The sequence below is a fragment of the Pelecanus crispus genome, chromosome Z (genome assembly GCF_030463565.1).
Source record: "Pelecanus crispus isolate bPelCri1 chromosome Z, bPelCri1.pri, whole genome shotgun sequence".
Classification (NCBI taxonomy): domain Eukaryota; kingdom Metazoa; phylum Chordata; class Aves; order Pelecaniformes; family Pelecanidae; genus Pelecanus; species Pelecanus crispus.
This window is the reverse complement of record NC_134676.1, coordinates 22,139,283-22,159,275: the sequence shown is the minus strand read 5'-3', so window position 1 is coordinate 22,159,275 and position 19,993 is coordinate 22,139,283. Positions and strand designations below refer to the sequence as shown.

The 19,993-nt window shown below is 41.8% G+C and overlaps 1 protein-coding gene across 2 annotated transcripts in view; it reads right to left on the bottom strand.

Moving 5' to 3' along the window:
* Positions 1-454: 454 nt before the first annotated feature.
* RAB3C (RAB3C, member RAS oncogene family) overlaps positions 455-19,993 on the bottom strand; it is a 145,372-nt gene continuing 125,833 nt past the window's right edge. For both annotated transcript variants that reach the window (XM_075726635.1, XM_075726636.1), the window contains exons 4-5: positions 15,105-15,229; positions 455-642 (exon numbers count right to left, since the gene is read on the bottom strand). In XM_075726635.1, coding sequence (XP_075582750.1) covers positions 455-642; positions 15,105-15,229 — 313 coding nt within the window. The remainder of the gene's footprint in view (positions 643-15,104; positions 15,230-19,993) is intronic.

Sequence of the window (19,993 nt, the reverse complement as noted above, 5' to 3'; positions counted from 1 at the left end):
GACTGGCTCACTAGAAGAATTGTTTCTAAACTGATTTTCAGTCAGGAGAAAATATAAGTGGCATCAGGGTTCTTATTTTAAAACACCTTGGCCACTACCCTAAGGATTCAACGATATAATTTGAAACTGATGAAACAAGAGTCAATTCTAGGCAAATGTGGTCTGAGGAGATGGCACCAGCTGAAGTAAGTGTAATGTAAAACAGTAAAAAGAAAAGAGAAACTAATAGTCATCCTGCATGCAAAAGCCAGATGCTAAAAAATGGATCATCCTTTCAGACTAATAACCTCTCCATCTCCACCTCCATACGCATACTTGACCAGCTGCTGATGTAAAATAAAAGACTTTTCTCCCAAATAAATTAATAAGAAGGTATAAATAAAGGCATATAGACCATTCATAAATATTCTGTTGGCAACAGAACAGACTGGAGCTGCCTTTGCTGATAGCTGCATTAACAGCCACAGTTGGGCTGCTGTGGAGGAGGGGTGTCCTTTAGCCGTGTGTTCTGCTTGCTGGCAGCAATGGTGGGATCCATCTCCAGACTTTCTGACATTTTATCACAGATGATATCCACGAGTCGCTCAAACGTCTGCTTGACATTAATGTTGTCCTTGGCACTTGTTTCAAAAAATTCAAATCCTAAGAAAATAAACAACACTTTTATGTTCAATGCATATTGCAGTATCTTCAATAAATGTACAAACTTCTCTTTGGCAAGGAAGAGTGGAGAGACACTCAGAAAGCAAACATGCGAGAGGACACATATAAAAGAGTGATATTGGAAGAGCAGTTAAAATTGTAACACAATCAGAGCAAGTACACTGGTGCTATCTGCTTTACACCAAGCCAGATAAAATCAGGACTGGCCCAAATACCCTTAGACAAATCCTACTTTAAAACCGTTTAACCTAAAAATTGACACCAGTTTGAGATTATTATTGTTTCAGAAATGCCTTGTATATCCAGCCATTGGGAAGGAATAATCTGCTGCTCCATCTCTAATTATTATGTTCCTCTGAGCATTATTCCGCTGGAAACAGCCACTTCCATCATGTCATTAACTTGGTGCTAAACCACATAACAGTGTTTGGAAATAAACAGATAAGAAAACAAGCAAGACAAGGAAAGATTTCTGCAATTTGATATCTACTTAAGTTAGAGGTGAATCCATGATACCAAAGGGACTCCCAACCCCACAAACCAAGCTAATAAAAAAATGCACAAATGCACAGAAGAAAGGAAACTTCCTTAATTAATTAATACAGCACAAGTTTTTATCTATCCATTCCCAGTGACTACCCCAAAGGCAAAAATCAGAGCTATCCTTAACCCAGAAGGGACACTGGAAGACTTTATGGAGCAGAGCCAGCTTTCCTAAGCTCTCTTCTCTGCCCTCGTTTGTCCCATGTCTCATCTCCCATGTCTGCCTCCTTCATCTGGGCCAGGTTTGCAACTTGCTGGTCAGCCTGCAATGCAGCAGGTTCCTGCCAGCACTGGGTCTTGCCATGTTCTTGCTTCCTTTGCAAAATATTTGTCTTTTTAAATTTGTTTGGTTTCTCAGCCTTTCCCCCCATGCTTCACTTTTCCCCACAGTTAACCCGCAGTTACCACATTGCTCACCTGAGGGTTTCCTGGTATTTAAAACTTTCTCCTACTTCTGTCTTTCTACTACCTAAGGGCTTAATATTAAAACAGTTTACAAAACATCTAATCCACTGGTAATTTTACAGAAGTGTCTTAGCCTTTACACAACTATTTTCATTCTTTCTGATTAAATCTGAATAAAAATGTGCAACTACCACCATGTTTAATTATGAGAAAAATCCCAGTGAGAAAACGTCAATCACTTGAAACTCTTAGCAGAAGGGCAGAAAACAGCTTTTTGTGTATTTTTTGAATGTTGTGTGTGTTTTCTAGTGAATGGACTAATCTATTTTGAAAGGCTGCTTCAAATTTAAATGCAACTACTTTGATCACATTAGTACTATGTATTCAATATGCCATCTAAACAGGACGTAATGTGCACATTCAGTCCTATAACTGCTTACCGTGTAGCTTTTGCATGTTTAAGTACTAGCCTAGAATTACAGCAGATAATTATACTTAGCTTAGCATGATATCCCAGCATGCAGTAATAACCAATGCAAAAACTTAACACTCTGTTCTGAATTTTCTTCATATTTTTAATTTACATAAGGTGCCTTTTGCTGAAATGTCACAAAGTGCTAAATTGTTTAAATGCATAGGAGCTAAACACAGGCCAAAGTTAGTATTCATAGGTAGCTCAGATAATAAGATATATAAATACTGTACAGGGATTTGGTCATACAACTTCTATTAATATCAGCAGGAAGTGTAAGGATAACCTCACAGGTATGAGTATACGTTGCTGTGAAAACTTTTCCTTTCCACATTTTTCTGGAAAGCAGGAAACTGTGCATAATAAAAGACCATTTACAGAAATCATATATTGGGAGGAGGTTTGAATGTATATGGCATTGTTTTAGTTTAGCTTGGCTTACACATCTCCTTTGTTCTAAACTAGAAGAAAGATAGAGAAAGCCAGTGTAGCCTCACTTGCTGGTGACTTCAGTCCTCCTGCAGAGCTCCATGCAGGGGAAGACTGTTCAGATTGCTTGGGGACTCTCTGGGGGAAGGAAGATCCTCCACATTTTCAGTGCTCTGTGTTTAAACCTGGCTGCAACTCTAGCACAGCAACACAGTCACATACTTCCACAACTGTTAGTGTCTGCTCCACAGGAAGCAAGAGGAAAGCAGCCATTCCAAAGAGGAACAAGCTGGACCAGAAGACAGAAGGGTTGAGGGACAATGAGAGGATCCCTGAGCAATGGCACACCAAAGCCCTGGAGAAGGTGACAGGAAGAAGAATGAATCTTACGGATATTTATGAGGGCAGCAGTTTTTACAGCTAAGAAGCCAGAATTACTGGCACATGAGATAATCATGAAATGGAAGATATGACAGGTAGGTAAGAGATCTGGACAGAGAAAAACAGAAAGTGAAAGGAAAAGAGTCACAAAGAGAGGAGACCCATGTCAGGAAATACTGTAACATGGACAGGATCAAGAAAACAGGCCCACTGCCATGGTGAAGATGTTCTGCGTAAGAACACCATGAAAACTTAGAGGTATCCATTCTCCAAGAAAAACAGAGGCTTACTGAGTGTTCAAGCACAAACATATTTAATCAAATCAAATAAAAATAGACACTACAGCTGTGGTGAAATTATGGAATTTCAGTTACGATTTTGATATAAGAAGGAAATTGCAGTCACAGTAGTGGTGTAGCTGGGTATCAGGTTATGCCTGTATACACATCCCATCAACTTAGTCATTAATTGCCTGGATGATCCAGGACCTCCCCAGCTAGACCCTGCGTAGATGAGACAATGCACTGACCTGTGAGAAAGTGACTGAACTCCCAGCTGCCTCCACAACAAAGTATTTGTTTTATTCTTTACAGGGACTGTACAGGTGGGAATTTTGGACAGTCATGGAGATTCCCCCAAGCAGCCCCTGCTGTGCATAGTCCATGTGATAGGAACTATTCATATGCTTAAATGTGCTGATAAACATCCTAAGTGAAAAACGCAGCATGCTGGTGGGCTCCCTCTAGGCAGTTCCTGCTGTAGAATGGATTCAGCTGCACACAGGTAAGACACTTGTAGATGGTCTGTGGAAACTGCTCTTGCAGATGCAGAAATGGTCACACAGAACAGTCTTTTGAAGCCAGTTAAGTCTGGTAAGAGATACTTTGTGCACAGTTTAAAGCAATTGCTGCCAAAGGATCATGGTATATAGTGGGCACATAGGACCAGCTGGATTACAAGAATTCAGGAGAACAAGAGTTCAGAGAGTCTCATTTGATGCAGCTGAAGACACCATTGCAAAGACCCTTGCAACAGAGGCTCCTGTTGCCATCCAGACAGCAACTGACTGTCCTTGGCAGGAGATTCAATTCCCCACGTGAGTGTTACCTTATGCAAAAGATCCCAATAAATTAGAGTGGTGTTTCTTTTTGTTTTTGTTTAACAGGAACTCTGCCTGTGGAACAGTTTCAAAGAGCTATGGAACATTTTTCCTAGCAGGCTGTGCCTGGAATAAATACTTGAATTCTAGTTGTTTCCTATTTTGTTATGGAATATTTTGCAGACCTTTTTCCCATGACACCTCCTCTCCTTCTGTCTCATCTTGCAATTACTTTACTAATACTGCGTAGACAGCCTGAGCTTTAAAATGCCTGTGTATGAGGGCCTCAGATCTATGTCTTTTAATACTTTATTCATTTTTTTTTCCACTGCTCGTTATTAATGGAGAGAAAAGATTTTCCATGTGAGTATAAGCCTGAAGTGAGGCAACTGGTGATGCTCCGCGCAGCAGAGCTCAAAGAACACCATGTTCCCACCGCCTGTGATGATCTGTACTGCTGATGTGGATGAGACTGGGCAGAGCAAATTACTGCAAAAATATGACAAAGCTCAAGAGGTAAGTGTGTAGGTAAGGCAGAACAGAGCTGAAACTGGGAAAATCCAAAATATCAAAGTGCTGCCTGAATGTATGAACAATATGTGGAACATGCATCAGAATGTTCTAAATTCAATGCCTCTTCTGTGTTTAATTCAGTTTTCCCTTTGCTGTTCTTACACTGTGTCTCTTTCCCTTATCGACCTCCTTCCCAATAGCATTGACTCAAAGAAAGCCGGCAAGTTCTCAGCAGCCCCACAGAGCAGTACAGCACCAGGGGCCACCCAGGACACTGGCATGGTGCTGTTGTTCACCTGGTGAGCTTTAAAGCACACAGAGCAGTTTAGATAACCACCCTGAAACACATTAGCCTGAATTACTGACTTTGTTCCCTCTCTGCCTCACACTTGTCCTGATTCTGCAGAGGGTCCTTCATTAATGTTCATTAGCACTTGTTTATGCCTGCTTTCGAAAAATGAGGAATTAAAAAAACCAGAAGGGAGAGCCATATGCAAAGGGAGGAACATTCTGCACGCTCTCATCTTCCTGAGAAAATGTGAGATCAAGAGGACACACTAGCTAGCAAATTTTAAGCACAATTCCACAGACAATATAGACAAAAGCTATGTTAATGTCTCACCACTGATCAGGAAGACCTTCTGGTTTCAGTGTTAGTCCACAACTAAAAATGTTATTTACCATCCCTGATGTTAAGTTTAACAGATGTCTTCAAGGGTGTGATCCTGCAATTACTATCTTTCTTCAAAGACAAGCTTGAGCTGTGATCCTTAGTGCTGTTCTTGCCAGTGCCCTGTTCCATCCAGTATTTTGAGGAGTAGTAGGAGACTGCAATGTCAGACCAAGAAGTGGTTCCAGGAAGCTGCTCCCTTTGTAACACAGCGGTGTACAAAAGGCAAAATCTAGGAAACCATGGGAATGAATCATTTAACAATCTCATAGTATATAAAAGACAGGAGCTAATGATGCCTTATTTTCTTGGATTTGCATCCTGTGGGCAGTTCTGAGGGGGCATTGGCAGGCACTTATCTTCTTGCCTGCTGTGAATAGTATCTAATAAGGTTTGCATTCACATTGCAGGCTGTCAGTCAAAGCAACAGCAAGACCTTTCTCCTCTGCTCAGATGTCCGCTTCCTTCCTCAGAACTGTTAATATCTTTGAGACCTCTACCCCTTTCTCAAAAAGTGACAGACACATGTGGCATGATTGCAAAGGTCATCTCTCTTAGGAAACTGGGCTGAAAGTAGCTGGTGACCATTGCTGTTCTTCAAAGTATCTCCTACACCTGCAAATATGGTAGCAGATCTGGTTACACTGCACTCTGCTTTGTAGACCAGTTGGATGGGACCTCTGTTGTCCAAACAAGCCCCAGGGTTGGACTATGTTAAGGAAAGTATTAAAACAACATTAAACCCTGAAACAGGACTTTGCTAATATTACCTCAGCAAAGAGGAGTGCTTTAGCACCATTCTGGATAGAGCTAATATAAAGACTATTAACAGAAATGCTAAGATATTTATCCAACCTTTAGGGTGGCTGAATTTTAAAAAAAGCTAAAGGGGGACCCTCAGCTGTGACAGAACAGACAGACATGAGGGGCAGTTACTGGTAATGCTCTAGCAAACACCTTCCTTTCTAGTCTTTCAGAACAGAAAGTTTCTATATAAATTCCAGTTGTACTGATTTTGATTGTGGCTTCCAGATACCTTTTAAATGCATGCATTTGGGCAATAAATTAGATTCCTGGCAAAGAAATTTTTTTTTATTGGTTTACGTGAGACATTTGTTGAGCAAACACAATCCCTTCCTTCGCGTTGTCATTAAGTAACTTTGCTCTAACGCAGCTCCAAGTGTGTGAAAGCAATGGCAGGTTGGCATTTCCCTCCTGTAAAAAATCATTCTGAGGGCAGGAGCCTTTAGTTGCTCTGCCAGTACCCTGTGTGTGTGTTGTAACTAAACAGACTGTTGTTTGTCAGTGCTGTCAGTCTGTCTCCTTCCTCTGGCACTAACATCTTCCCTTTAAAAAGAGCTAAAAACCAGTGAAGGGTGGAACTATGAACAGACATGTTCCTGCACAACCCAATTATTTTAATTTTTAATGCAGAGTTAGATGCAGCTGTATGTCCGTGCTCTCAAAGCTGCTGGTGACCCTGCCTTCTGCACCACGGCCTCCAGCCAGCCACGGAGGCAAAACAGAACTTGCTGTTCTAGCAAGCTGTGTGCTGAAGTGCCAAGTCCCATGATTCCCAATTTAGATGCCAAAGTTACAGCCCTAAAAATGCCTCTTCAGTTCCTGCCTAAACTCACAGATGCCTAATAATCCCTGTGTACCCACAGATGCCTAATGTACACATTATCCCCCAGGGCTCATACCCCAGGGCAAGTGAAGGTTCATTCCAGTCCTGATGCTGGGGAGCTGCTGTCTTATGCCCTAGCCCTGGTGGGATTCAGAAACCAGTCATGTTCCTGCCCCATCTCAGCAATAGGCCTGGTCTTGCAGGCTTGATCAGATCACACAGAAGTGCTAAATGCTGCACTGCACCCTGTATAAGCACACTACACTGACAAACATTCCACTTTCAGGCTTGCTGGGATGCTAAATGGGTTTAATTTGAAGAAATCTAATCACTCCTTAATCAGGTCTCTGGCATCTCCTGCGCATGACCATTATTTACATACATGTCTGTGCCAAGAACAAAATGAAAACAAAATAGGCAAGGCAGGCTGATTTTGGTCTGAAGTGAGAAATTTTCTTTTTGTTTTTGGTGGAATTTGTTTTCAAAGCACCGAGAATCAAGAGAAGGAAAGAAAGAAAAAGCTGAAAATAAAAACTTTAAGGAAGGAATGGCCCAAAAGAGATGAGAAGAGAAAGGATGGAGAGGGTGAAAAGCACCCCAAAATATGCAAAATAAGGTATGTGTTAAAATCTGAGGGGTGAAATTGCTACCTCTCTGAGTGACAAGCTGTGGAGGTGCACTGAAGTCCCAGGCGCTGCTGACGCTGGGGCATGTAGCATTCAGAGCCCTTTGTAGGTGCCCTGAAGGCAGCATGAGGTCTGACAGAAGCCAACTCTTGCAGAAGGGAGTGTGAGAGCTCACCCAGAAAGGGCCTGTTTTGTTTTGTTTTCTGACATCGATTGGTGGCCTCTGGAGAGACAGTGTGCCAGGATACATTTAGAAAGCAGGTGGGTGCGCCCTAAGGCATGCTCAGACATGCTGGATGCCCCCAGCCACGGTGACCCTGGGTGGCAGAGTGTAAGAAATGTGGAGGCACAGAAAATCTGATGTACTGAAAACTGCTGGACAGAACATAGAGCCAGAGGTAGATTTTAGTGGGGGCATCACTCTAGATGATCACCAGAGGTCCCTTCCAGCCATCATTTCTATGATACAACGGCTCGCTTTCCCAGAGCCTTAACCAACCTGAGCCAAAAAGGTGGGATAGGACAAACAGGACCTTACAGAAAAAGTGGCCAGATATTTGGGGCAGATCTTGCAGTACCTGGTGCAGCGTGAGCACAATAGGCATGGTTTGGACCTATGGCAGGATTGTACTTTTGCAGCAACTTTAGGGGCCCTGGTATTAAAGACATAATATACTCTGTAATGGCAATACTTGCAATTAAAAACTAGTGAGTGTTGAAATAATTTGTAGCACACACATAGCAAACAGGAGTTGTACAGAAGCACATGAGCAACCAAAGAACACATAAAATTAGGTACCTAATTTGCGTGCACAGCAAAATGTCATAAATAAATGGAGAAATTGTATGTCAAACTACATATGCAGCTGCCCATTTGCGTGTGCAGTTACTCAGTCTATTCAAAGCTCTGTGCACACCTCTGCCTTCTAATCCGTTGCCAGAATGTAGATCACAATATATCATAGAGACCACGAATAAAAGGAACAAAGAAATTCATGCCATCTGTGAGTCAATCTTTTTATTTCTGTTCTGACAAGTGACACCAAACATTTGTGAATGTATGAAGCTTTGAACTCAGCTGAGGTGCATGAGATGAGTATGTTAGAAAAGCTGTGTTAGTAATGCATCTGGCAAGTGTGCATGCATTTTGCTTGCAAGAAGTTCCATGGCTTTTTTATTAAAATGCTTTAAAGCATGTAAGTGCTGACTACATTGGGGTTTCGCTCAATAGCCAACACACGTAGTGCTCATAGTGAACATTCATGAAGAGGCAAAATAGTATAAGCATTATGCTCCACACCCTTTTTTTGTAGTGTTTAAGTCTGTTTGCTGTGATTCCCATGTCAATATTGACATTAAGTTAATTAGTCCTCTCTGGTGGCTGGTTTGTCATGTTTCCATATTTTCTTGGTATGATATCTCCGTAAGGTAGAGTTACATGACTGAACTGAATTTATTTGATCCTGTCTGTTTTCACCTCATTCTAACATTACTCTTTTAATGATGCTATTATGTTAAACCACCATGGAGGAAATAGTCTCAGGGATTCCTGGAGCGTGTAGAAGACAACTTCCTGATGCAGCTGGTAAGTGAGCCTACAAGGGGAGGTGCCTCGCTTGACCTGCTGTTTACAAACAGAGAAGGACTCATGGGAGATGTCATGATCGGTGGCCGTCTTGGGCTCAGCAACCATGATATGATAGAGTTTTTGATTCTTGGTGATGTAAGGAGGAGCGGCAGCAAGACCATTACCATGGACTTCCAGAGGGCAGACTTTGGCCTGTTCAGGACACTCGTTGGGAAAGGCCCTTGGGAGGCAGTCCTGAAGGGCAAAGGGGTCCAGAAAGGCTGGGCATTATTCAAGAAGGAAGTCTTAAGGATGCAGGAGTGGGCTGTCCCCATGTGCCGTAAGACGAACTGTAAGGGAAGACGACCAGCCTGGCTGAACAGGGAGCTTTTCTGGGACTCAGGGGAAAAAGGAGAGTTTACCACCTTTGGAAGAAGGGGCAGGCAACTCAAGAAGAGTACAGCGATCTTGTTAGGTCATGCAGAGAGGAAATTAGGAAGGCAAAAGCCCAGCTAGGACTCAATCTGGCCACTGAGAGATAATAAAAAATGTTTTTAGAAATACATTAACAACAAGAAGAGAGCCAAGGAGGATCTCCATCCTTTGTTGGATGTGGGGGGGAACAATGTCACTAAGGATGAGAAGGCTGAGGTACTTAATGCCTTCTTTGCCTCTGTCTTTAATAGCCAGACCAGTCATCCCCAGGGTTTTCAGTGCCCTGAGCTGGAAGACAGGGACATGGAGCAGAATGGAGTCCTCATAATCCAGGAGGAAGCAGTTAATGACCTGCTGTGCCACCTGGATGCTCACAAGTCTATGGGCCCAGATGAGATCCATCCAAGAGTACTGAGGGAGCTGGCAGAGGAGCTTGCCAAGCCACTTTCCATCATCTATCAGCAGTCCCGGTTAACACGGGAGGTCCCTGATGTCTGGAGGCTTGCCAATGTGATGCACATCTACAAGACGGGCCAGAAAGAGGATTCAGGGAACTACAGGCTTGTTAGCCTGACCTTGGTGCTGGAGAATATTATGGAGTGGTTCATCTTGAGCATGCTCAACAGACATGTGCAGGTCAATGAGGGGATTGGGCCCAGCCAGCATGGGTTCATGAAAGTTGGTTCCTGCTTGACCAAACTGATCTCCTTCTATGACCTGGTGACCTGCCTGGTGGGTGAAGGAAAGGCTGTTGATGTCATCTACCTGGACTTTAGCAAAGCCTTTGACACCATCTCCCCTAATATTCTCCTAAGGAAGATGGCAGCTCATGGCTTGGATGGGCATAGTCTTCGCTGGGTAAAAAACTGGTTGGGTGGCCAAGCCCAGAGAGTAGCGGTGAATGGAGTTAAGTCCAGTTGGTGGCTGGTCATGAGTGGTGTTCCCCAGGGCTCTGTTTTGGGGCCAGCCTTGTTCAATATCTTTATCAATGATCTGGATGTAGGGATTGAGAGCGCTCTCAGTAAGTTTGCAGATGACACCAAGCTGGGTGGGGGTGTAAATCTGCTGAGGGTAGGATGGCAGAGGCACCTGGACAGGCTGGACCGATGGGCCAAGGCCAACGGTATGAGGTTTAACAAGGTCAAGTGCCGGGTCCTATGCTTCAGTCACAACAACCCCATGCAACGCTACAGGCTTGGGGAAGAGTGGCTGGAAAGCTGCCTGACAGAAAAGGACCTGGGGGTGTTGGTCGACAGCCAACTGAACATGAGCCAGCAGTGCGCCCAGGTGGCCAAGAAGGCCAACAGCATCCTGGCTTGTATCAGGAATAGTGTGGCCAGCAGGAGCAGGGAGGTGATTGTCTCCCAGTACTCAGCACTGGTGAGGCCGCACCTGGAATAGTGTGTCCAGTTTTGGGCCCCTCACTACAAGAAAGACATTGAGGTGCTGGAGCGTGTTCAGAGAAGGGCAACAAAGCTGGTGAAGGGTCTGGAGCACAGGTCTTATGAGGAGCAGCTGAGGGAACTGGGGTTGTTTAGTCTGGAGCAGAGAAGGCTTGAGGGAGACCTTCTTGCTCTCTACAACTACCTGAAAGGAGGTTGTAGTGAGGTGGGTGTTGGTCTCTTCTCCCAAGTAGTTAGCGATAGGATGAGAGGAAATGGGCCTAAGCTGCGCCAGGGGAGGTTTAGATTGGATATTAGGAAAAATTTCTTTACAGAAAGAGTGGTCAAGCATTGGAAGAGGCTGCCCAAAGAGGTGGTGGAGTCACCATCCCTGGAAGTGTTCAAACAACATGGCACTTTGGGACATGGTTTAGTGGGCATGGCGGTGTTGGGTTGATGGTTGGACTGATGATCTTACAGATCCTTTCCAACCTTAATGATTCCTAGTTTTTACTTTCATTAAAAATAATCCAGCCACCAAGCCATGAAACATGAAATTACTACTCTACCCTTAATTGGTTTAGGGGTGGACTTGGTAGTATTAGGTTAATCATTGGACTGGATGATCTTAAAGGTCTTTTCCAACCAAAATGATTCTATGATTCTATGATTCTAATTTCTGAAAAAAAGGCTGTACTACTTATAAAAACTACTGAATAGGGCGACAGTGAATGGCTAAGGTGTGAGATGGTCTTTGTGTCTGGAATGATGAAATAATCTGGGAATTTCGGGCTGGAGAAAAAGAAGAAATATGATAGACGTCTCTGAAACCAACAGCATTACAGAGCAGGTAATGGCAAACAATTGTTCACTGTTTCTCAAGATATAACAGTGAAGAAACATCAAATAAAACTAGCAAGTGGCCGATTCAAAGCAGAAGCAGATAACGCAGATAAACTGTGCATATTTAAAGGATGTTGTGGGTGGTAAGATTTTATATGGTTTCAAAGACATCATTGGACAAGTCATGGGAAAAAAATCATGAAACGGCTACTGAATATGAAGATAATGCCTTTGGTTCATGAGACCCGCAAATATAATTTGCTACAGTCTGGGAAAGTATCACTTTATGTTTGCCCTTTTACACCTTTCTCAAGACACCTACCTCTGACTGTTACTTTAGATAAGTTAGTACGCTGCTTGCAGCTATGATCGGTGGTGCTATCCCCAGTGTCATGCCCTATGTCATTAACGACAAACTTAAAAAAAATCTAAAATAGAAACAAGACAAGTTCTATCTTCATAAACATTCTGTTAATTTCCCTTCAAGGTCAGATCTGGTTTTCTTAACCATTTCTTCTCTCTTTTGTGAACTTCCATTAGTGTTATGGTGTTATGGAGAGGTACTCGGAGCTACCACAGGATACTTGACTAGTTTAGCCAGACCTTTGCAGGTAATGAGGCCTATTGCTGGTTGACCTAAACCACTTGTTTGGGTTACACTTGAGAAATAAGCCAGCACTGAGATTTAAAGAAATGATTGATTACACCTTGTTAATAAAATTGAAGGCCACACTGTTCAAAGAGGTCAGCAGCCGCAAAAGAGGCACAATTTTCCAATAACGCTCTTCTCAACAGGACACTGTGTTTCCTGGAGGATTAAATACCCAGTGCTTTTTTTGATCTTTTGAAAACCCGGCCCAAAATGTACATGTATTCATTTTCTCAGTAACTTCAAATAAACCAGGGCTGAAAATAAAAACACACTTGAGAACAGTGTTTCACAACGTGTTTTTTGTACAGCACTCGTGTTGTGCTTGCCTGTAATTGTGGCTGCAATCAATGTTGCAGACCATGGCATTCAAAGGGCCCACAGTCTTAAAATGTCTTGCTGGACACAAAAATCTATACCCTTATTTTAAAAACTTCCTGCAAGAGATGTTATCAACTCACTGGCAGAGAAACAAAAGACAGTCCCAAGCGTTTGACAGAACATGTGCCCTTCAAAGTGGCCAACATGGACAGAGCATTTACTACAATTCAGGGAAACTTGTTCTTCTGCTTTTCCTGACACTGCCTCCCACAGTCTCTGAGCAGATTTAAGAAATGATTGCAGCTGTACAGTAAACATATAAACATTTGTGTGTGCAGTCTGAGTACAGTAAATGGCATGCTGGATCAGAGCCACAATTTATCCAATACAATAATCTGCCCCTGACATAGCCACAGGATGTATATCTGAGAAAGGAAAACCCCAGAGTAAATAAAGATGGGAACAGAGGATAATCTGCTTCCATCGAGATTGAATTCTAAATCCCGGGAGTTAAAGTTTGCTTTAAAGCCTGAAACATGAGTTTTGATATCTATCTCATTACTCTTTATTTTGCAAGCATTGGTTATTACAGCTGAGGATTCTTGACTGTACAACATGCAAAGTTCTTTCTCATCTTGCTAAATTCATGACCTTGGGGATTCCTTGTCAACTTACTGCATTAATCTTTCTAAAGGAAAATAGTTCAAGGAATAGAAAGTCAGATTAGTTATGTGATTTAAAAAGAAAAAAAATCTTCAAACTCTACATTGCAAATTAATATTTATTGCCAGACATTTTAGTGCCTGGTATAAATTTGGGGTAAAATATACAGTTACATTTTTTGGATCTTTTCCTCCATTGAATATACTTTCCTAGCTCCTATTAAAATGAATATATATTAGAAATGCTTATAGAGAGAAGAACATATTATAGAAATATATATCATGTGATAAGTATTTCTGCAAAGAAAAATATCCTCTGTTAAAGTAGGTGCAATGGCAACCATTTTGGGTTTGTTGCAAACAGTTTTAGAATCTCAGTTCTTCACGAATGATGGCAATTTTTCTGGACATAGCTGGCTGTTAAATCTTTTCTGTCACCTTTCAAGGACTAATTTATGGTCATTTTTAATGCATACTTTTGAGGTGTGATTTTACACATATGTAATGCTTATTTAGACAGATGCAATAGATAGTTATTCTGATGAAATTATTTACCAGGACAAGCAATTGTACAACTAGAAAAATTATTTTAAAAAATAAGGTCAGCGAGCTATGAATATACATAAGTCAAGAACCACTAGCATGGGATTAGATCCAGCACAGGTGGTATACTGTGAAAATCCACCATCTCTCTCTGTTTCCTGTGCAGTTACTGTCATAACACCCTTTCCCCTAGACACCTATGTGGGAACAGTGACAAGGAGATCTTAGTTCCACACATGTTCACCAGACTGAGCCTTTACCACAGTCAGTTTTAAAAATAATAACAAATCCATGCCCAGTACAACCCAGAAATTGACCTCCAGTGATGCCAGTGCTTGATTTGCACACCTGCTGAGCATGCTCTCCAGAGATCAGCAAATTTGAAGGAAAAAACCAAGCTGGGTAGTAGTATTATGATGATGCTCTGGAGATTTTCCATTACAGTTTGGCCAGTGTCACCTCAAAAGTATTTCATGGTATGAAAGGATATCACTGCTGGGCAGAAAGAGAAGGAACAGAGATTTTCACAGCTCTGCAGTTTTCTGTGTGGACAACATTTGCTTCTTAGAGGGAAACTTTATGAAACAGAGGTTCATGTTATTTACACCTCTGTAAATGTGCAGTAGGTGAACTGTTAGCAGTGCGAGTTAGATATAGGCATCCTTCTGTTTTGGATTATTGGTATTGGAAATCACAACCGAAATGTTCTCAACTTGCAAAAAGGCCTAGTTCACATTTCGAGTAAGCTGTTTCTTCAATCTCTCCTCTCATCTCCTTGTTTTTTTTGTAGGTTTGGTGTTTTTTCTTTTAAAGATTTTTTCCCTGGCTAGGATGTACCTGTCTGTAGCTATAACTATCTAAACATATTGTATATATACAGACACATGCCTATTCTTGCTGCTTATCACAAAGGCCATAATGTACTTCCAATTGAAGGAGCAGCATAAGGAACGTTTTATCAGATAATGTCTTTAGTCTAAGCCAGTCTCTGAGCCAGCACTGGTCTTGTAGGCACTTTTAGATGACAGACATGTCACAGCTCTGCGTAAGGTCATCCCTGGACACATATCCATTCTAATGATGTTACAGTATTAGTGATATCAACAAGTACAGTTCAGACCTAAGCCTGAAGAAACAAAAGGGATGCAGTGTATGACTGTTCCTTTACAGTCAATGTATCACAAACATTTCATTACAAGTACTGTAGCAATTAATGACATAACTTTGTGCATTCTCACAAGCAATCATAAAACTTTTGTCATTTCTTTTCTTACCAAGTTGCTCTGCTAAATGTTTGCCTCTCTCAGTGAAGATTACCCGTTCATCTTCCATGTCACATTTGTTACCAACCAAAATAACCTGGGCATTATCCCAAGAGTATGTTTTGATTTGGGTTGACCTTGAGAGAGAGAGAGAGAGAGAGGTCAAAGCAAAGCAAATTCCCCTTAAATCAATTTCAAACAGAACTGTAACAAGACAAAAAAGATAATACTGATCTTGACATGTAGGGTAACATGATGCTGTTTAAGTCTGGAGGATTATCTGTCAGGGACTGTTATTACATTAATAATATTAATACATCAATAATATCAACACAGGTTTTACTTTTGCCTGTTAAAACAAGACAGTCTTTCAATATTTTCTCCTGCCATCAAGATTCTTCCTATATTTTTGTAATGAAGTGGCGACACATTCTCCCACACAATTAAAACTGTATTTTCACATTCTAATGCAAACCTTATAATCTAAAACCACAGCTTTGAAACAAAATCAGCAGCTTATTCATTTCTTATCTTCTACCTTTTAAAATCAGGATCTAAATTTACCAGCAAAACTTCAAAGCCATTCAGTCTTCCTTCTGTTGTTTCTCTCCACTATGTTCCTCTATAGGTCTTCGACCTACCAGGACAACAGCAACATTTACATTGTCCAGTAAGCCATGGACAGGGGCTGAGTTTGAACTCTGATTTACCTTCCATTGAAATTATACAAGCCCTAACCATGACTACAGCTGAATTGGAGTATCTGAGGCCTTGAAACACCATGGGACCTTGAATGCTGGTGGTGGAACAGCTTATCTGCAAAGCCCTCTTCTGCAATTTGAATGCAATGCAGCTAATGGGCAACTTAGGAGCACACTCGTAGCACCTCTTAGTTGCTGACTGACACCATTCTGCTGATACTCAGACCTGCTCTGTAGGAAGGAAAGCTCCATGTCCTGGCTCCAGGCTCAGCCAGGAGTGATCCTGCTGGCTACCACCTTCTAACTGAGAGCAGTACCTGCCCTTGAAGGTAACACAGGGTGCAGCAAGCTTGCTCCAAACACTTACCCTTTGCCTTGGGCTTGTGACTATGCCTGGCTTTAGGCTCTGAGTCAAGTGCTTGGTAGGATATTAATATCTCTTCTGTCCCCATATGATCAATGGAGAGAGGAGAAGATGTCTTCCTCCTTGGACAATATAGGGTGCTTAGGAAAACTGCACTGGAATAGAAACTAACCTGCTTAACTACACATTTAGGAGAGGGTGCCCTGGAAGGGAATCCTGTTGTGTATCAGGGCCCTGGGTCTCTGTAAGAAAAGGTGAAATAGATTCAAAAGTCTGTCTCCTAAGTGTTTTGGAAGCTGGTCTGTGTGGGTGCTAAGTTGACTAGTGACCTCTTCTCATAACACAGCTGTTACCTCTAACTATTCAGATCCCTGTCTGCAAGATGTTTCATGCACCAAAAAGATTATCATGTAGTCCAATAACCATTTCTAGTGAAAGACAGAAAATGCATCAAATCTCCCCAGCTGGCTTTGCTTATTGCAAGACCAGAGGGATGGACACGGGCAAAAACTGCTACAGCTAACTTTGTAACCCTGGGTCCAATGCCATTTCCCACAGGCCTACACCCCCCTGTATTAGTTAAAGCACCTTTAAGCCATGTGTGATGGGATTGCAGTGCTGGGCAGAGGAATTTAAGGGGAAAGATCACAGTGCCTTTAGGATTGTTTTCCTTCATCAGAATGACCAAAAAGAAGCTGAAGCAAGCCCCAGGCATTTTGTGCTACAGATTGTTTCCTTGGGTCTGCCCTGATCTTTCCTTCAAGAAATGGACACTGTACTATTTTAAATCTGTTTTACAGTAATTTGAGTAAGCGATCATAAGGTACTGTGACCAAAGCAGAGGTCAGACTTCCCTGTACTACGTTTTACTAAGGATACAATTGCTCAGAAAAAAGGGCATTGTGCATGCATTTTGGCAGAAATGTTCTTTTGGAATCATGCTGAGTTCTTCTGGAATTTGTGGTTAAGCAAAATAGATTTTTTTTTTTTTTTTTTTTAAACCAGAACTACATTTGTCACCATAGCAACTTTGCAAATACTAGCAGCTCAAATGTCAGAGGACGTTAGTCCATTAAGGTCTCTAAAAGAGCTTAGCTTTGAACAGTTATGAGTTAGGGGTCAATTTATTCCCCTTACGTCACAGGAAATTGAAGATGTTTCAAAAGCAAAATATACAGTAAAAATTACTTGCATATTCTGCAAAGGTAAGAAATATATGAATGAAGAAATACAACCTGGAGAAATATCATCACACCAGTGTAAAGAGATTGCTCCAGAGCCTTACATGAGTTTCTTTGCTTAAGAATGTAACCCCCTTCATTTTACTGCAGCCAGGTGTGATTTTCCATTCTATGAACTATGAACCTGTGCATTCAAATGCTTCTTACTACCAAGGCAACTTATTTTATTCTTAAACTCTTTTATCTGGTTTGCTTATGTCTCATCTTCTAGTTATAAAGAATTTTTTAAGGAACAAGAGAAGAGATCTTGTCCTTGATAAAAATTCCAAAGGCTTATGTTTCGCAAAAGACTCTGTAATGCAAAAATACAACTGACTGTGAAAATCAGTCACATGTATCCCCACCCAACCCCACATCAGAAGGAGCTTGGATTCAAAGAATGTAATAGGCTTATCACTGTTATGTTTTCTTTTAGACATACATTTCCACTAATGGCTTCTGTAGATTTTGATTCCCACAATTCTCCACAAAAGCCAACACACACGTCATTTAAAAAAGAGATTTTGCTGTTCCTTGCATACATGACCTTTCAAATGACTGAGGCTTCTGATTACAAACCATTGTCCTTGTAAAGAAGTTTAGCCTCAGGAAGACTGAACACATGAAAAGGCAAAGCTGATGTTTGCAGTAAGCTGAATACAGTGATTCTTGTTCAATCTCAGTGACCTGGTGTATGTCAATAGTATTTACCCTGTAAATCTTTCACATTCTAGTTGTATGGTAGGCAGGCAATCTGCAACATGCTTGAATTTTTATAATGTATAGACACCAGAGGGGCAGATTAATGTAGGAGTTCAATGATCCATTACTTTCAACGATCAGCGCAAGACTTGTTCTCCCTGTACTGCAATTCTGCCATATTCCTTGTCAGAAAAGAGCACTTGCTGAATGCTAACTAAAGTAATGCTGTTTGCTCATCTTAAAACAGTGATGTATTTTCCACTAGTGGTTCAAAGTACTATAAAGTTGTTACATCAATAAATCTCCAGACTTTTGGACTATTATGACAGAAGACTGTCAAAGATAATACAGAGACTTTTTTCCTTTGTTTCATGGAATGAAATACTATGTAAAAAAAATGTTCAAAACACAGTTTTGGTTTTGAACACAAAAATCCTACTTTGTTTGAAATGAACCCTAAAGAAAAGTCGAAGTTAAACAGTCACACTGGCATATGTCCATATGCACACTGCTTCAGTATTACCGTGCTACCTAGTTCTGCTCCTAGGAAATGCCTTGTAATACTTGTTAGTTCACAAAATATTCTTCTGAAAATATTGCTTTTTAGTTCAATGGAGTATAATGAGATTTTGTATTACTGCCACTTCTGACACTGTAATTTACTGAAGGAGATAATAAACGCAGTGTTGCCTAGGCAAAGCTATCCACTGTTACCTCATCTCTCATGAGCACACAGGTTTCAAAGTGAATATTACAATGCTTAAAATGGTGAAAACACCATTATGAAGACCAAAGACACTACTATCATGCACTACCCCCCTCCAAGTCTGCCAAAAAAATTCAGTATCTGTTCTGGTTATAATCAAGCATGGTGAAATGCACCTTCATGACAGAGAGGAAGCAGAGTTAAAAGGTCTATGTTGCAGCACATTATCTTTTGGGAAAAAATCAGGTATAAGCTTAAAGGGCTACATCTACTCTCAGATAAGTCTCTGCTTGAGGTCTATAAAAGAATCAGTTTAATAAAGAACTTGGTTCTGGCAGGAAGACTGAAACCGACCATGAAAGAACAGAACCTTCAAAAAAGCAGGAGACTAATCTTTGTGCAGCTGCGTGACCCTGCACCTCTGAACATGCAAGAGCTTCAAATAATTGTCCAGGCAACAATGGTGGGGTATCTGTGTGTGCTCATGTGGGCAGCTTACAAGGAGTATTGCACAGTATGATGGAGTGGGGTTCAGAAATATGCAGCCCCAGCTGGATGAGGTAGCTGAGATGCTGGAAGCTGAGGTAGCTGAGATGCTGGAAGCTGAGGTAGCTGAGCTGCTGGAAGCCAAGGTAGCTAGCACAGAGCAATATGTGAGCACTGCTGTGATGTTACTGTTGTGCAAACTAGCTTGTTCCCATTAAATTATGTGATAAAAGCTCATCTGCACATCCACAAAGGAGCACAGAAAGGCGATGGCAGGTGGGAGAGCCCAAGTAATATCCTGGCCCTGGCTGCTTCCAGGCCTATTGCAGCCTGTCAAAGGCCCTTGTCTACAGGCCCGGAGGAGCACAGGGGTACAAAGGCAGGTGACAACCCAAATTAAGGACTCAGAATATGGGAGACCATATCCAGGCCCCTCTCAGGGCTGTACCATGAGGGCCTCAGCCCTACTGTCCAGCTGTGAAACCTGTCACCACAGGTCAACATTGGAGACTTGTACGTCCAGGTGCCAGCAACTGGTGACACTGGGATCCAGGGGCAGCTGCTGGGCAGACTGTGTGTATGAGCCCAGCTGATGGAGGGACCCAAGGTGTATATATGCCTACACAGATGTATATTCTCACTAGCGGACCTCCATGCTGCTCTGCCAGGGAGGGGAGCAGGATGAGGCTGTTGGTGCTGTTTATGTTTGTGTGTCTGTCTGT